An 18,786-nucleotide genomic window follows, 5' to 3' on the forward strand; every position below is an offset into this window, starting at 1 on the left:
GGCCAAGCCACACGAAGCGTTTCTTCAGGCGTTTTCAGACTAGTCGGCAAGGCAGCAAGTTCTCCGATTAGCTGATTATCAGCTGATTTCCGAACGCCAAACCCATGATCGATCTTCCTGTCCTGTTGACTCGTCTGAAGTGGCTTTAGGATGGCACAGTATGAGAGACTACCAGCGTCATATAGCTTCACGAACAACTACTAGGACTATCGGCTTGAGTTAACAGATAAATTTGGAACATAAACGCCCTATACCATGGGATATCTTCTTTTGCTAAATTTTCTGTATACCTGTAGTTTCTGCTCGGATGAGCAGAAATCCAATGGAAAGCAGGGTTCATTAACACTACAGTCGACGATTAGATTTAGCACTATTCTTATATCAATTTGCATAATTATTTTGATTGATTCCCATAGGTGCAAGCAACTGTTCAGGAGATCTTCGGCCGCCAGCCGAGCAAGGCAGTGAACCCAGACGAGGCTGTTGCAGTTGGTGCAGCCGTACAGGGCGGAGTGTTGGCCGGTGACGTCACTGATGTCCTCCTGCTAGACGTCACTCCCCTGTCACTCGGAATTGAGACCCTGGGTGGTGTCTTCACAAGGCTCATTTCACGTAACACCACCATTCCCACCAAGAAGAGTCAGGTACGATAATATCCACACGTTGTTATCCCGCATCCACACTCTTGTCAAGTGCGTACAAATGACGACGAGCGCGAGAGAGTGTGGATGGCTGCTTTGTCAGCGCTCGGCTTCGAAATCGTATTGAACATTCCGTTAGTTTAGTTGATAAAGGAGTAATCTGAGAGATGACACAAACAACTATAATGTATATGAGCGAGGCGTGAGTATAGTGATGTCCACGTTGTAATGGCAGTGTTTGATTAGCAATGGTATTGCTATCCTTGTCTTTCATTCAACAAAGCGGATAGCTCTATCTCTTTCTCGCTTTGCTCTGTTGCCAGATCGCTTCATCATTTCATCTTAATTATGAAAATTCATTATGAAATTATTGAAAACGGATAGCTCTATCTCTTTCTCGCTTTGCTCTGTTGCCAGATCGCTTCATCATTTCATGTTAATTATGAAAATTCATTATGAAATTATTGAAAAATATAATTTCTTGCTTGATAAAATATAGTTGATTATTTAAACGAATGAAAAGTTAATATTACATCAGTAATAACTCCAGTCACCAGTAAAAAGTTTCCAGAAACGTGGTGTACTACCATATTAATGACTTTTCATAATGATTTTTAATTATTAAAAAAAAACAATGTTGACATTCTAAGCCTTCTGGCTAAACTTGAGGTTGCTGAGAATGAATCTGCAATCAGAATTTCTCTAATATGAATAACATCGAAAAAAAACCAGCTGCTGATCTTCCGGCAACCGTTAACAGTCATCCTGCAATGCGTCCGAAATACTTCCAGTTCAGACACCCATCTCAATTGACAACACCGCCAAGCTGTGAGAAACCATCCTGCATTGCGGCGCTAGGTTTAGGGTTGTATGGCAGAGAGGACCTAGAGTCCTAACTCCGCCCTTAATAAAGGCAAGGCAATTATTGTCTGTGTGTATAAGCTATTGTGTAAGTTGTATGACTGACAATGGATCATTACATCTATTTTATTGTGATTTGGTGTTTATAGGTGTTCTCGACAGCGGCCGACGGTCAGACGCAGGTGGAGATCAAGGTGCACCAGGGCGAGAGAGAGATGGCCAGTGACAACAAGATGCTCGGCCAGTTCTCGCTGATTGGCATTCCGCCAGCGCCACGCGGTGTGCCCCAGATTGAGGTCACCTTCGACATTGACGCCAACGGTATCGTGCACGTCAGCGCCCGCGACAAGGGCACTGGCAAGGAGCAACAGAGTGAGTTCATCCTACATAAATAAATATCAAGAAAGTATAGTCCAGTCAATATAGACATGAAAAAGGGGATGTGCTTGCAATTTATATTGTAGTTCTGATTTTCTAATATATTATTTGGGTACATAAGAGAAGTCCAGAACCAATTTCTTCATGCAAAATTTCATAGTCCTAGATCCAGGGTGGTCCAAAAACCTCGTATGTTTGGCTCATTTTCCAGTTTTCAGCTATTTCTGCCAAATCTCGTAATCGGACAGAAAAATTTGCTCTCGTCCTTTTTCTAGGTTATAAAATTCTGAATAAAATGAGATCATTCGGAACTCTCTATCTCCAATGAGTACTGAGTAATGATTTTTCAAAAATGAGTGAAATTTGAAAAAAAAATCAATTTTGATGAATTTTAGTTTTTGATTAACAATATATTCCGATTGTTACTATTGAGATGTATAATTCAAAATCCTCCTGGGCGTATTTTTGTGCTCTACAATCTGAGATCAGGTACACCTGACAACAATGCTCTTTGTATTGTGTAAAACACCTAATTTTCACCTTCAACCATCATCACCAACTACATCCTCACATTGATATTTCGCACAATGACTTACGTTCATGAGATAATGTTCTATGAGAATCACCCGTTAGATGTACTTCGTTTCAGTATTTCCTAGTGGAAAGGCGCGCTTCAGGACACCTCAAGGATCAAAACTTCAAACACTTATAACTTTTGACACAATGCTCAGATTTCATCGTACTACACACTTCATTGTTCTCGGCTCGTCGAGGCGATCCAAAATCATGGATCACAGTCGAAAAATGGAAAATTTATTGTTTATTTATTCCAATATAAAAAAAATGGCCAATTTCTATAATCAAAGCTGCATGTCTTGTGAAATACTTCTGATAAAATTTCCAAATCTAGAACTACAATAAAAATTGCATGCACCAATGTATATAGTGATTGGACTAGTAACAATATATAGTAGTATGATAGTAGTCTTATTTTCAAGGTTCACAACATGTGTGGTCACACTGATGTGCTGGCTCTTATCCGAGTAGGTTGGCTCAGGTGGGCAGGCCATGTTGCAAGTGATTTATTTATTTATTGTACAAAATACTACAATCATAATATAATAATAATAATATTCGTATGGCTTTTATTAGTGGGAAGTTCCTGATGGAAGTTCCACCTCGCCTGGATATATCATTTGAGCCTTCAATGGGCCTTACGACTGTCATACTTCAGCCGGGACCGACAGTTTAACGTGCCCATCCGATAACACGGGAGTGACCTGTTCAAAAATTTTTGGCTCTGAGTGGGGTTTGAACCCGGGATCTCTAGCTTGCTACGCAAGCATTCTATCCACTAGACCACGGATCACTCCAATCCTAATATTATTATGTCAATAAAGGAAAAACTAGGCTGAGCCTGTACTATTTCCCTCCAAAAATGTTGATAACATTTTAATGTTTTCTAAAGGTTAAGGTTATGATATCACACACTGCTTGGTCACTTTTGGTCACTGATTTTTGGTCCAGGAACAATGATTTGAAGATTTTGAATTTTGAAGGAATAGAATAACTTAGATAGATAGATAGATAGATAGATATATTTCTCGATCCATGAAACATCTATAGATGCATGAGATCACGTCAAAATATTAGAACACATACATAATAGAGTACTAGTCAAATTAATATGCCTTTATGGTTTCAATGGTTTTTATAGCATACAGGTCTAAGCTGGATTCAGGCAGCTCAAAAAACTCGTCAACATGATAGAAGGGGTTAGCGCAGAGCCACGTATGTAGAGTTTTTTTGAACTCTATGGTTCTCATGTCTCTAAACTTGAGGGGTAATTTATTAAATAAACGTCTACCCATTATCAGATGGCTGGACCTTAGCCTTTCAGACGGACAAAAGGAATGTTGATGTCATGACTATGTCGAGTATTAATCCCATGAACGTTCGATCTACATTGGAGCGTTTTTCTACACTTATGAGTGTGAACAAGGCTACTGAATATATACAGATTCACTACCGTAAGAATGCCAAGCTCAACAAAAAGTGGCTTACAGTGGGCTATTCTATCGGCTCTACTCATTATTCTGATAGCTCTCTTCTGCATTATTAATACCTCTCCAATCCTGGTAGCATTACCCCAGAACACCAGACCATACCACAGAACCGACTGGAACAGAGCAAAATATGAAGATTTTACATATTCAAAAGGCAAACATGACATCAAACGCAGTAAGAGGAAGTTCACTCGAGACAACCTATCTAAAACCGTATCAATATGAGGAGCCCAAGACAGATCGTTATCCACCGTCAGTCCAAGAAATCTGGCCTTATTAGAAATCGAGGGGTCGCTCACATATGGTCTTAAACTGAAGAAACTGTCTGTGTCTTGGCTTGGTTCAATAGAAAACCATTAGCTGCAAACCAATCAGAAACCTGTGTCATTGCATTAGTAGCCCCTTCACCAACTGTCAGAATATCACGACCAGTATTTATCAGAGTAGTGTCGTCTGCATAGATATATGTATTGGCATCCACATTATAAGGTAAGTCATTCACAGCTATCAAAAAAGCAGAGGCCAAGAATGGAGCCCTGAGGAACTCCACATTCAACACTCACTGTAGGTGACCATTTTCCATGAATCTCAACCGTCTGTTTCCTGTTACAAAGGTAGGAGCAAATCAAATTTAAAGCTGTACCCTGGATGCCGAAGTAATTCAGTTTCTTAATCAGAATCTTGTGACTGACACAATCAAATGCCCGACTCAAGTCACAAAAGGTACCCCAGGCAAAACCTTCTTCTCAAATTCATTGAGTATGTCCGTGACAAGAGCATCAATGGCATTGGTTGTTGATCTACCTCTACGAAAACCATATTGGGAGCCCGTGAAGATGCCCTTGTTCTCAAGAAAAAAACTCAGCTGCTCCGAAACAATACACTCAAAAACCTTGGCCAAGACAGGTATGAGCGATATTGGCCGGTAGTCTGCTGGATCCTCTCTGTTACCCTTCTTGAAAATCGGACACACTCGGGCAATCTTGAGGAAATCTGGAAACACTCCTTCTCTGAGGCAGGCATTAATGCACACTGACAACGGCTCAGCAACCCACTCACCAATTCCTTCATAAGAGAGTTGGAGAAATCATAAAAGTCCCTGGATCTTGATGATTTCAGATTCCTTATTACTCTACTTACATCCTCAGGAGTGATGAGCTTCCAATTGAAGCTAGCAGTGGAGACAGGGCAACTACTTAAAAGCTCTCCAAAAGAGACATCAGTCTGCCTAATCCCTCCTCTTATTTCTCCCACACAATGTGCAAAAAACTGTGCAAAGGTATCTGGATGAATTGGAGCTATGTTCCTCCTACTTTTTCCAGGCCTCAGTTTGTTTATGATTGACCAGGCTGCTCTGCATTTATTAGATGAGTTGTCTATCACTCTGCAGTTATAATTCCGCTTTGCCACTCTAATTGCCTCTCTGTACCTCCCCCTCATGACCCTATAATCGCAACCAGCCTGAAGCGTACCCAAGACCCTGAAAGAATCATAGGCTGACATTAAATTAAGACGCATTGACGCAAGCTCCATAGTGAACCATGAGTTCTTACTTTTCTTTGATCTTAGAGTGTTGGAATTTCGTCTTGTACTTGAATGCCTTTTAGGACATGTAATGTCAAAATGATACATCAAAGTACTGAAAAACTTATAAAAAACCGCAGAAGATGGTAAACTATGACTAGAGCTCATATAATCCTCATCCAGACCCAATTCCAAATTCCAATCAATCCTGGATATGCAGTACTTGAAATGTTCAACATTACCAGCCGAAATACACCTGAAAGTTTTGACTGAGGCATCCCCCTTTGCACCTGGTTCCGAGGTCTCCACCATGTCACGCAGTTCAAATTTGACAGCATCATGATCTGAGTAGAGAAAAGGGAGTATTTCAAGATATCTCTAACAAGCTTGACTATTCTAAAAAGCCTTTGATTGGGAAGCTTTAATGTTGAACTAGCAATGTGGGCTGGGGTGATATGATCATGGCGTTGGAGAGAGTAGACGAAACGTGTGGCAGAGAGGACCTAGAGTCCTAACTCCACCCTTAATAAAGGCAAGGCAATTATTGTCTGTGTGTATAAGCTATTGTGTAAGTTGTATGACTGACAATGGATCATTACATCTATTTTATTGTGATTTGGTGTTTATAGGTGTTCTCGACAGCGGCCGACGGTCAGACGCAGGTGGAGATCAAGGTGCACCAGGGCGAGAGAGAGATGGCCAGTGACAACAAGATGCTCGGCCAGTTCTCGCTGATTGGCATTCCGCCAGCGCCACGCGGTGTGCCCCAGATTGAGGTCACTTTCGACATTGACGCCAACGGCATCGTGCACGTCAGCGCACGCGACAAGGGCACTGGCAAGGAGCAACAGAGTGAGTTCATCCTACATAAATAAATATCAAGAAAGTATAGTCCAGTCAATATAGACATAAAAAAGGGGTTGTGCTTGCAATTTATATTGTAGCTCTGATTTTCTAATATATTATTTGGGTACATAAGAGAAGTCCAGAACCAATTTCTTCATGCAAAATTTCCTAGTGCTAGATCCAGGGTGGCCCAAAAACCTCGTATGTTTGGCTCATTTTCCAGTTTTCAGCTATTTCTGCCAAATCTCGTATTCGGACAGAATAATTTGCTCCCGCCTTTTTTTTAGGTTATAAAATTCTGAATAAAATGAGATCATTCGGAACTCTCTATCTCCAATGAGAACTGAGTAATGATTTTTCAAAAATGAGTGGAATTTGAAAAAAAAATCAATTTTGATGAGTTTTAGTTTTTGATTAATAATATATTCCGATTGTTACTATTGAGATGTATAATTCAAAATCCTCCTGGGCGTATTTTTGTGCTCTACAATCTGAGATCAGGTACACCTGACAACAATGCTCCTTGTATTGTGTAAAACACCTAATTTTCACTTTCAACCATCATCACCAACTACATTGCCCTCACATTGATATTTCGCACAATGACATAAGTTCATGAGATATGTTCTATGAGAATCACCCGTTAGATGTACTTCGTTTCAGTATTTCCTAGTGGAAAGGCGCGCTTCAGGACACCTCAAGGATCAAAACTTCAAACACTTATAACTTTTGACACAATGCTCAGATTTCATCGTACTACACTTCATTGTTCTCGGCTCGTCGAGGCGATCCAAAATCATGGATCACAGTCGAAAAATGGGAAATTTATTGTTGAGTGTACTTAAGCCCATATTCCAATATAAAAAAATGGCCAATTTCTATAATCAAAGCTGCATGTCTTGTGAAATACTTCTGATAAAATTTCCAAATCTAGAACTACAATATAAATTGCATGCACCAATGTATATAGTGATTGGACTAGTAGTCTTATTTTCAAGGTTCACAACATGTGTGGTCACACTGATGTGCTGGCTCTTATCCGAGTAGGTTGGCTCAGGTGGGCAGGAGGCCATGTTGCAAGTGATTTATTTATTTATTGTACAAAATACTACAATCATAATATATAATAATAATATTCGTATGGCTTTTATTAGTGGGAAGTTCCTGATGGAAGTTCCACCTCGCCTGGATATATCATTTGAGCCTTCAATGGGCCTTACGACTGTCATACTTCAGCCGGGACCGACAGTTAACGTGCCCATCCGATAACACGGGAGTGACCTGTTCAAAAATTTTTTGGGTCTGAGTGGGGTTTGAACCCGGGATCTCTAGGTTGCTACGCAAGCACTCTATCCACTAGACCACGGATCACTCCAATCGGAATATAATTATGACAATAAAGGAAAAGCTAGGCTGAGCCTGTACTATTTCCCTCCAAAAATGTTGATAAAATTTTAATGTTTTCTAAAGGTTAAGGTTATGATATCACACACTGCTTTGTCACTTGATTTTTGGTCCAGGAACAATGATTTGAAGATTTTGAATTTTGAAGGAATAGAATAACTTTTTTTATTTATGTTGACGTGGCGAAGTTTGGACAATATTGTCCACTCTATCACTTAACCACGACATATAACGTTGACATAATACTTCAAATGAATCACAGAATGTATCACAATGAATAAAAAACTTGGGAAATATTACACAAAAATTTGAATACTAAATCACAAACTAATAGTAAGTTACAGCTGTTGAAGCCAGTAAGTTACAGCTTATTTCAAACAAAAAAGATATTGGTTTACAACATGGAAGGTAGAAGGTTAAGGTTGAGGTGGATGGGTGCAGTTGCCGGAGATGCAAGAGTTGTTGGGGTCAGGAATTGGAGGCGTGCTGCCATGGTTAGAGTAGAATGGAGGCAAATGTTACAGGAGGCCAAGATCCGCTTTGGATTGTCGAGCGATGATTTTCAAGGCTCATTTTTCTCAGTAAGAATTCCGATAAGACCAACAACTACGGCGGCCATTTTTTTCTTTCTTTTTTATATCTTCTCTAGTTTTCGAGATATCCGTTCTTGAAGGTGAGACATTTTTGAAAAGAATACGTTTGCCATTGATTTTTTTTCTATTTTCGCTCTTATAACTTTTTAAAAATCGATGGGAAACTTTTACGAATTTCCCTACACCTTATGCAGCAGCTTTAGTGTTGAGTGTGAAATCTCCATTTTTGCAACAATAGACCAATTGACAAAGGAATTTGAAGGGAATGTTTTAAACAAAATTTTTTACTTTTCAGCTTAGTTGAGACTAGTTGAGAGGAGAACATATCAAAAGTCCTCATTCCTAACTCATGTGCTAATGGGATGAAGTTGGTTTAAAAGTTGCATTTTTTAGCATTTTGCTTCCACGCTCATATCTTGAGAACAATGCGTTCAACCGACATAACTGGAAATTCAAAAATGAAGCTTGATAAATTATCTACACTTTTTGTCAGTGGAATTTTGTGCTATTCCCAAAGGTTCACGAGATATTCTCTCTTGAAGTTGTGTAATTGTTAACAGGTTTTTATCTAATGTTTTGCTCTTTCATGGCGTATAACTCTCCAACAATGCATCATAAAAACTTATGCTTATCGTAGGTTTGTAGAGCATAGAATTCTCTTTGAAATGATGTATTATTTTACTATTCCTAGGTTTACTTCCATTGTTTTTAGCACCTTCAATGTAGGGAAATTATGTGAGCTTTAATGTGTTATATGACAGTCAAGTCCTTAGGATACATAGTTTTTGAGTTTCATGCGAGAAATCAGAAAATGGTACCTTTAAACCACCCCCACCCCCTTAGCACAAGGGGTAGGGGTGGGAACTTTTGATATGTTTACCTTCTTACTACCCTAAACAGAACTGCGGGGTCAAAAATTGTCTTCCCAACTTTTCCCTCTATACCCTTTTTTGAGCATTCATTGCCTGGACTAGACAATTTGCATCTTGTTTGTGTTGGATGTTGTACATGTTTTATTATTAACTACTACTATTATTATTAATAATAATTAATTACTGTCTACTATTATTATTAAATTATTAATAAATGTTTTGCGGTGATTGCAGTTGTGATCCAGTCATCGGGCGGCCTGAGCAAGGATGAGATCGAGAACATGGTGAAGAACGCGGAGGCGTTCGCCGAACAGGACAAACTGCGCAAGGATCGCATCGAGGCGCTGAACCAGGCGGAGGGCATCGTGCACGACACGGAGACCAAGATGGACGAGTACAAGGAGCAGCTGCCGCAGGACGAGTGCGTCAAATGGAGGCAAATGTTACAGGAGGCCAAGATCCGCTTTGGATTGTCGAGCGATGATTTTCAAGGCTCATTTTTCTCAGTAAGAATTCCGATAAGACCAACAACTACGGCGGCCATTTTTTTCTAGGCTCAGGCCCGGTAGTAAAAGCAGTAGTTTCAGTGCATTCAATTACAGTTATGTTTCAATATTTTCATATTCTTGTATTCTACAACTAGTCCAGTCAAGGAAAGGTTATGGAGGGAAAAGTTGGGAAGACAATTTTTGACCCCGCAGTTCTGTTTAGGGTAGTAAGGAGGTAAACATATCAAAAGTCCCCACCCCTACCCCTTGTGCTAAGGGGGTGGGAGTGGTTTAAAAGTACCATTTTTTGGTTTCTCGCATGAAACTAAAAAACCATGTATTCTAAGGACTTGACTGTCATATAACAAATTAAAGCTCACATAATTTCCTACAATATTCATTCTACAATTTTTTTTATATCTTCTCTAGTTTTCGAGATATCCGTTCTTGAAGGTGAGACATTTTTGAAAAGAATACGTTTGCCATTGATTTTTTTTCTATTTTCGCTCTTATAACTTTTTAAAAATCGATGGGAAACTTTTACGAATTTCCCTACACCTTTTGCAGCAGCTTTAGTGTTGAGTGTGAAATCTCCATTTTTGCAACAATAGACCAATTGACAAAGGAATTTGAAGGGAATGTTTAAAAAAAAATTTTGACTTTTCAGCTTAGTTGAGAGGAGAACATATCAAAAGTCCTCATTCCTAACTCATGTGCTAATGGGATGAGGTTGGTTTAAAAGTTCATATCTTGAGAACAATGCGTTCAACCGACATAACTAAAAATTCAAAAATGAAGCTTGATAAATTCTCTTCACTTTTTGTTCAGTGGAATTTTGTGCTATTCCCAAAGGTTCACGAGATATTCTCTCTTGAAGTTGTATAATTGTTAAAATAACAGGTTTTCATCCAATGTTTTGCTCTTTCATGGCGTATAACTCTCCAACAATGCATCATAAAAACTTATGCTTATCGTAGGTTTGTAGAGCATTGAATTCTCTTTGAAATGATGTATTATTTTACTATTCCTAGGTTTCCTTCCATTGTTTTTAAGCACCTTCAATGTAGGGAAATTATGTGAGCTTTAATGTGTTATATGACAGTCAAGTCCTTAGGATACATCGTTTTTGAGTTTCATGCGAGAAATCAAAAAATGGTACCTTTAAACCACCCCCACCCCCTTAGCACAAGGGGTAGGGGTGGGAACTTTTGATATGTTGACCTCCTTACTACCCTAAACAGAACTGCGGGGTCAAAAATTATCTTCCCAACTTTTCCCTCTATACCCTTTTTTGAGCATTCATTGCCTGGACTGGACAATTTCCATCTTGTTTGTATTGGATGTTGTACATGTTTTGTCCTGTCTACTATTATTATTAAATTATTAATAAATGTTTTGCGGTGATTGCAGTTGTGATCCAGTCTTCGGGCGGCCTGAGCAAGGACGAGATCGAGAACATGGTGAAGAACGCGGAGGCGTTCGCCGAACAGGACAAACTGCGCAAGGATCGCATCGAGGCGCTGAACCAGGCGGAGGGCATCGTGCACGACACGGAGACCAAGATGGACGAGTACAAGGAGCAGCTGCCGCAGGACGAGTGCGTCAAATTGAGGGAGCAGCTCGACCAGGTGAAGGCACTTCTCGCCGACAAGGAGGGCGCCGACCCCGAACAGGTCAGGAAGACAGTTGGCCAGTTGCAGCAGGCGTCACTCAAGTTGTTCGAGATGGCTTACAAGAAGGTAACTGGATACGTTTTAGTTCTATGTAGTTGGTATAATCGAACAGAAACAATAGCATATGGGTTCTTTTTATTTCTAAAGCCTAGGCTTTTAGCTAGCTTTAAGCTAGGCTTAAATCTAGGGAATTCTCCTTAATTCTGTTTATATGCACTAAAACCTATCCTTTATTTTTTCTTCTTTTTTTTTCTTTAGCTCAGTTTGGTCAATTTTTGCTATCCTACTCCTTTTATATTTTTAAAAATTTTACAAGGAAAATCGCTCTCATAAGGATGAGTCCTGTGAGTCCGCTGGTCTTTTTTCCTTTTTTAAAACATGTCTTACTTTAGTTAAGTTATAAGTCTAGTTATAATGATTTAATTTTCCCATTTTCTCCCATCGGGATCTGAGAAGTCCCGTTTTTTTCTTTAATTTATAGTTTCATATGTCGCTGTTCTGTTCTCTACAATCAATCAGACTGTGTTGTTCCAGACTTGTGTTTTCATATTCCTTTCATTATATTGATAATAATTGGCTACCGAGAACTCACCCCTACACACAGACGTATAGTCTTGTAGAGGTATTCCAGTAACCAATTTTCAAGTGTCATATTTTTTGTAACTGTGCATTTTGGAATAATAAAGAATTTGATTTGATTTGATTTGGAATTACTCTTGTTATTTCTAAAGCTTAGCTTGAAGCTAGCTAAAGCCTAGGCTTTAGAAATAACAAGAGTAATTAAGGAAAATTCCCAGTATAGTTTAAATGACCAGATTCATTTCAACCAATACAACACTACGAATTTAGTTTTATCATAAAATTGTAAGCATACATTAGTCAATAGTTTTTACATTTACATATTTGTTCTATTATCTTTCACACTTGTTTTCTTGGTTCTTAATTTGTACTGAAAGTAAATTTTGTTATCATGGCGATTCTGTTGCTTAAGCCGCCATTTTGTCACACCGTTGTGTGGGAGGAGACTGTCTAGCTGGGCCAATGGCAGGCGTTCATGCCATTGACCAATAGCAGTACTCGCCTACTACTATAAACTCTGCTGCTCTTGTATTTAGTTTTAGTTTATCAGAGATTGACAATTGTGTAATAGCCGAAACCGGTCTTTCTAATTATCAATAAATCCGTGGTTTTTTGACAATTTCTTAGTCTTTTTCATTCAACATTATAGAGTATGATTATGTGTATTGAATTTTCAGCCGTCATTGAAATAGAACAATGCTTGTAAAACATCTTTTCCTCCACCTACTGTCTAAAGTACTTACTTTACTCCCTGAAACCTAATACTAAAGTGTCACTTTTTCGCTCTCGGTAGTAAAAAACAGAAAAACTCCCTAGGGAGTAAAAGTGACTCCATTTAAATAACATGGGGAGCATCTCTATTTTGAAAACTTACATTGTAATAGGTTAGAAGGTCTAAGCTCAGATGAGAAAGCATAATAGAGGTGTCTGTCATTGAATCAACTGAATTCAATACCACAACCAGAAATTTGATCAAGTCATGAAATATATGTTTGTATAATAATTATTATATTCTTAATATTAGTAGACGATAAAAATTTATAAAATTTTAAAATATTTTATTCTATTCAAAATACCAGCCAACAAATATTTTTGATCTGAAATTCAAATCTGAACCGCGTGATCTGGAGTCAGCCATTTTTGGTAGCTGCCCAGCTGATATAATTGTTACAACTTTTTCCGATAGATAGCGCAATCGGCAGTGCCAATCAGACGACCGGTTTTTAGGTTTCAGATTTAGGTTATGTTGTTAGGAATCATTGTCACCAATACGTAAGCTATTAGAATGATTTTATTTGCAGTTTCTATAAAAAAATGTAGATGGAGGAAAAATGTTGTGTACATCACGAGCGAAAAATACTTTTTCTCCCTCAGGAAAATTGCTGCCCTCGGCTTCGCCTCGGGCTTCAAACTTTTTCCCACAGGGATATCACTCTAGATATACAAATAACTATTATGACACAGAACAACTTCAAAAAACAAGCAAGACTGTGGAACAATTTTAGGTTAGGAACACTAGTTGTTGTCTCAGCTCGATTAGTTAGTTCGGTCAGAGCCGGCCGTGCACGGCCGTATGAACCTGTTGCAATGGACGAGCATCTATACCTTTCTTTGTTGGGGGATCATTTGGACGAGTTCAGTAGTTTTCGGCCGATGCTAGTTCGGACGAAAACGGTTCTAGTGGACGGCCCACCTTATACTTTTGTATGAACAAAAGTATATGAACATTTTTGTGTTGAAGTTGTTTTATCTTACATGAGATTATTGTCATTAAATTATCTTTCAATTTAATTTTTAATTTTAGATGGCTGCCGAACGTGAAACAAGTAGCGGAAGCAGTAGCAGCGACCAGCAGCCGGAAGGCGAAGAAAAAACAAAAGAAGAGAAGAAGCAGTAGAGTGCCGAGTGCCGAGTGACTGACTCAAGTGTAAATGAACAAACAGTATGTCCTTTGTGTTCGAAAAAGCACCACACTTTTGTCTTGCTTTTCCGTTTTCATTCATTCGATGAGTGCACACACTTACTACACTTTGACGAATAGTGTAACTGTTTTCCTCGTATTCATTGTTAAATTGCAAATTGTTGAAACGTTTTGAGTGCAAACTTGCTACACCTCGAGGAAAAGTGTAACTGTTTTCCTGGTAATCATTGTTGAAATTGAAACGTTTTTGTTTTATTTTATCATCATCAAATTCAAATATTATTTGTTAATTGCTTTAAAAAGAAATTCAGCCATAAATAATTACTTCAGAATAAGACTGCTGCTTGTCTTTTGTGTGAATGGTGGACGTAAAAAAGTGAGGTGTCGAATATTATTATTATTTCTAGCTGTAATTAGACGCATGTAGTTAGTAAAATGAGAGAATGTTGTTGATTTGTATAGTTTTATTATTAAAAATAATGTAAACAATTTAAGTGGTATTACACAAATATTAGGTGTTATTGATTGAGGAACCCCTTTCCTTTTTCTATTCAATAATAATATCATGGAGAAAAAATCTGGTGTGGTGCACTCACACACACAACTTTCCTTGCCGTTATGAAAATTTATCACCTGACGCTAGTGTTCACGCGCACCTCAAGTCTACTATTCAAAGATCCAAGCCAGCTGGTGAGAGGACAATAACGCTGGAGACACACGAAGAAGTCTGCTATCTAATCATAGTGAATGATTTAATATAATCAACAGTTACCAACAGTCTGAAATTGAAATAATAACATTTTCTCGAATTTCGAGCTTATTTTAAATTTTAGGTGAAAATGTTACTGAACATTAATTGTAGAGATTTTCATGCTCAATCTTTTCCACTTGGAATTTTTTGTTTAAATTGTATCTGAAGCCTGATAATTGGGAATCTAAAATCAAACTTCGCACAGAAGGGGTGGAGCTCCTGGAATTTTTACAGATAATATGGGACTTGTGGCAGTTGATAGAGCTTATCAATGACTATTTTAGGTATGAATTTGATCAAAATCGTTGGAGCCGTTTTCGAGAAAATCGCGAAAAAACCTTTTTTTGACAACATTTTCGCCATTTTAGCCGCCATCTTGAATTGCATTTGATCGAAATTGTTCGTGTCGGATCCTTATAGTGTAAGGACCTTAAGTACCAAATTTCAAGTCATTCCGTTAATTGGGAGATGAGATATCGTGTACTCATACACACACATACAGACCAATACTCAAAAACCACTTTTTTGGACTCAGGGGAACTTTAAAATTTGGGGTACCTTAATTTTTTCGGAATGCAATATTTTCCTCACCTATGGCAATAGGGCAAGGAAAGTAACAATAGCATAGGTAGATGATATCCCATGGTATAGGGCGTTTATGTCGCAACTTTGACTGTTAACTCATGCCGATTACTGTCGATTTCTAATGTTTTGTTGGGGTGAGAGTGTATGAACGGCACAATATGAGAGACTACCAGCGTCACACAGCTTCACGGGAAAGAACTACGTGGACTATCAGCTTGAGATAACAGTAAAAGTTGCGACATAAACGCCTTATACTATGGGATATCTACTTATGCTATTGTTTCTCTAAGGGTTTGCTCAATTCCTGTTCGTGTCTGAGCTGTCATTAAATTATAAACAATGCATGGACTGAAAATTCGAGATGAGAAACTGATATTTCTCTATGTTTCTCTATGAATGTTGTATATGGGGGCCCGGCCAGTGACCGATCTGCTATCCTATAGGTTTCTATATCCATATATTTCATTTCATAATTTCTTTACTCATGAATTTGTACAGTGTATACAATGAATAGTGTCAAAAATATACATCTTTGATTAGATACAATTTAAAATAAAATACAAAACAAATAAAACATCTACAGAATACAATCTGAATCTTGAATTGCTCTCTAGGTTAAATATATAGAAACCTATAGGATCGTTCTCTGTATGGCCGGACCCTTATGTAGAATCAATATGCCCGGTTGCACAAAACACTGTTCAATTTTAACCGTGATTAATTTCATAAGAACCAATCAGAGAAGGCATTTTAAAAAGATGGCTTCTCTGATTGGTTCTCGTGGAATTAATAACGATTAAAATCAAGCCGGCTTTTGTGCAACCGGCACTTATAGTAGTTTGTGTAAAATAAGTTGAGACTTTGCCCTCCATCCGAAGAAATTACAGGGTTGCCAAATCGTGTAAAATTACAACTTTCTCAAATTTCCAATTCAACGTCAGGATATCGGGGGATAAGTTGCAATTTTACACGATTTGGCAACCCTGTAATTTCTTCGGATGGAGGGCAAAGTCTCAACTTACTTTACAAAAACTATAGTCTCAAAGGAGTTTAAAACAGAGGACAGCGCTATCTGCTTTGTCGAATGATGGACAAGGATATCAACACCAATTTCAATCAAATACTGCTATTATAGCGTGGATCTCACTATAGAAATATTTCTGAATGAATTTTTGTTACGAATGGAACTGGGAGATAGTGATTCCTTATACTACACAAATTTTGTGATTAACTAAGTTCTTTAATCGATATCATTACTTTCTTACAATTATCATGAAATTTAGATCAATGAATTCTCAATAATACTGATACATTATTATTTATTTATTCATACAAAAAATGTGTGGAGCAACAGATCGGTGATCCTTTTTGCCTCCATGACATCATTGAAATAAACAATAGAATATAAGTTATCTACGGTACTGTGTTATAGCTCGCACATCTTCAAACAACTGGTGGAATATCTGTCAGTTTTATATCCGCATTTCCACTACCATAATTATTTCCATATGCCAGTTGTAAAATGCATGCCAAATTAAACAGTATGAAGAGATAGAACTGCAAAACAGACATTTTGTGAAAATTATTTAAAAAATATTATGATTTGATAATGATAAATAACTGTAGTACTGCTTATAAGGAAAGAATAATATTTTTACATGGAAAAAATCAAGACTATTAAATAGATTTTCATAATTCTACTGAACTTATTGACCGAGCGAAGTGAGGTCTAAGATTCAAGTCGACGGTTTGGCATTTCTCTTAATGTTTGTATGTTGCGCATTTACGGCGAAACGCGGTAATAGATTTTCATGAAATTTGACAGTTATGTTCCTTTTTTAATTGCGCGTCGACGTATATACAAGGTTTTTGGAAATGTTGAATTTCAAGGATAATATAAAAGGAAAAAGGAGCCTCCTTCATACGCCAATATTGGAGTAAAAATCAGACTATAGAATAAATATTATTCATCATAAATCAGCTGACAATTGATTACACAGATGTGTTGAGCAGCCAGTCTATTGCTCTATTTCCATAAGGTCTATAGTTAGAATCAGGTACTTGTGGATGAGAATACTGTGTGAGGTCTACTGTTCACAGAACTACTAGTCTTATTGAAATGAGGTATACTAGAATAGATAGTGGAAAAATTGAGAATACAACAAAATAATGAAACATAAACTAATTATTAGTTTTTTGAACAGTTAACAATAATCATTAATTATTATTAAACGAAAATCCAAATTATTTGCTGTAATTCACCCCGAAGACTTCTGCTACTGCAAATATTGACTACAGGGTAAACAGCTAGATGGAAATTCGATGAACGCTACTTTTCAAAAAGTATTAATTAACAGTCTAATAATAGACTGTAATGTCGTCATAATAGTTCAAAAGAGGGGAACTATTAAGTCGCAGTTCGTCATGGATAGCAAAATAGAAGAGAAATTAATTGTATTTTGCTAGAGATTAGAATATTGTGGATAGAAACAGTCTACGTGTAGAACTCACCCACATTGCTGATATTTTGCTGTTGAATTTCTAGTGATGAGAGTACCCTCAAAACATTATTTTCAAATTTTTATAGAACCTCATTGCAGTGATCTCTTCTAACAACACCTGTTGAGCATTGGACTGTATTGTTTCATGTTATGTCAGAATATTGTAGTTAATGGCATTTTTGTGTTTACCCTGGTGACGTCTAAAATGTGACAAGCTGTTGATATTACATGTGTAAATTTAGCTCTTGTTAGGTAATGAAAATTACATTGAATAATATGGGTATAATATAAATGAACAATTTTGTAAATTTATTATAAAGAGTATGATACAAAATTCCGGTAATGTTGATGGGAGAAGGAAGAAAAGTAAGCAGAGTTGAAATGTTGCCAAATACGGTACAGATATGTCCAGTACAGTTTTTGATAAGTCCAACAGTTTTCGAGATATCCGCTTCTAAGGGTGTAACATTTTTGACAAATATTGTAGGAAATTTACCAAACATCATTGTTGTATGATACAACATGGTCATTACGGTGGAACGTATTGTTTCCAAGATATAAGCTTGTAAGCAAAAAAAAAACAACTTGAATTTGAGTGGTGGTCGTCAGTCATCCCTTTAGCAAAAGGGGTAGGGATGAGCACCTCCTAATAACTGGTCGCAGCAAAGATTTAACTAAAGCTTAAACTTTTCAAGCTTCTTTTAGCTAAAAGCTCTTAAACCTTACGGTCAAAAATAGTGTTCATTCTACCTAAATTCCTTTGTCAATAATTGATTTATTGGTGAAAACTGAAGATTTCACACTAAAATAATAAAAGTGCTGTTACGGTCCTGGGAAAATGCATAAAATAGTGAAGTTATATTCCAAATTTAAGAGAATTCAATGCTCTATAAGCTCATAATATGTATGGATTTTTTTCATTTTGGTAATCCTTGAAAACGTAAGCGCATTTGTGGGCGAACATGATTTTTTTTCAAAAATGTCACACCTTTAAGAGTGGATATCTCAAAAACGGTAGAAGATATGAAAAATTTGTCAGATCAGTATTGTAGGAAATTTTGTAACGAAGTCAATTCTGTGGAATGCTCACTTTTCAAGATTCC

At 37.5% G+C, this 18,786-nt stretch overlaps 1 protein-coding gene and 1 long non-coding RNA gene across 3 annotated transcripts in view; one reads left to right on the forward strand and one right to left on the reverse strand.

Moving 5' to 3' along the window:
- The window catches only part of LOC111058085 (heat shock 70 kDa protein cognate 5), a 34,296-nt gene extending 19,941 nt beyond the window's left edge, over positions 1–14,355 (forward strand). Inside the window, exons 10-13 of one of the 2 annotated variants that reach the window (XM_039426174.1) lie at positions 417–644; positions 1,652–1,874; positions 11,084–11,412; positions 13,730–14,355. In XM_039426174.1, coding sequence (XP_039282108.1) covers positions 417–644; positions 1,652–1,874; positions 11,084–11,412; positions 13,730–13,822 — 873 coding nt within the window. In that variant the 3' untranslated portion in view covers positions 13,823–14,355. The remainder of the gene's footprint in view (positions 1–416; positions 645–1,651; positions 1,875–11,083; positions 11,413–13,729) is intronic. The other variant, XM_039426175.1, reaches the window with a different exon arrangement.
- Positions 14,356–16,485: 2,130 nt separating this feature from the next.
- Positions 16,486–17,766, reverse strand: LOC120350905. The gene is made up of 2 exons (XR_005571097.1): positions 17,694–17,766; positions 16,486–16,739 (listed from the first exon to the last, which is right to left on the reverse strand). It is a non-coding gene; the product is annotated as an uncharacterized LOC120350905 (long non-coding RNA).
- Positions 17,767–18,786: the final 1,020 nt, after the last annotated feature.

Source organism: Nilaparvata lugens, chromosome 4 (genome assembly GCF_014356525.2).
Source record: "Nilaparvata lugens isolate BPH chromosome 4, ASM1435652v1, whole genome shotgun sequence".
Lineage (NCBI taxonomy): Eukaryota > Metazoa > Arthropoda > Insecta > Hemiptera > Delphacidae > Nilaparvata > Nilaparvata lugens.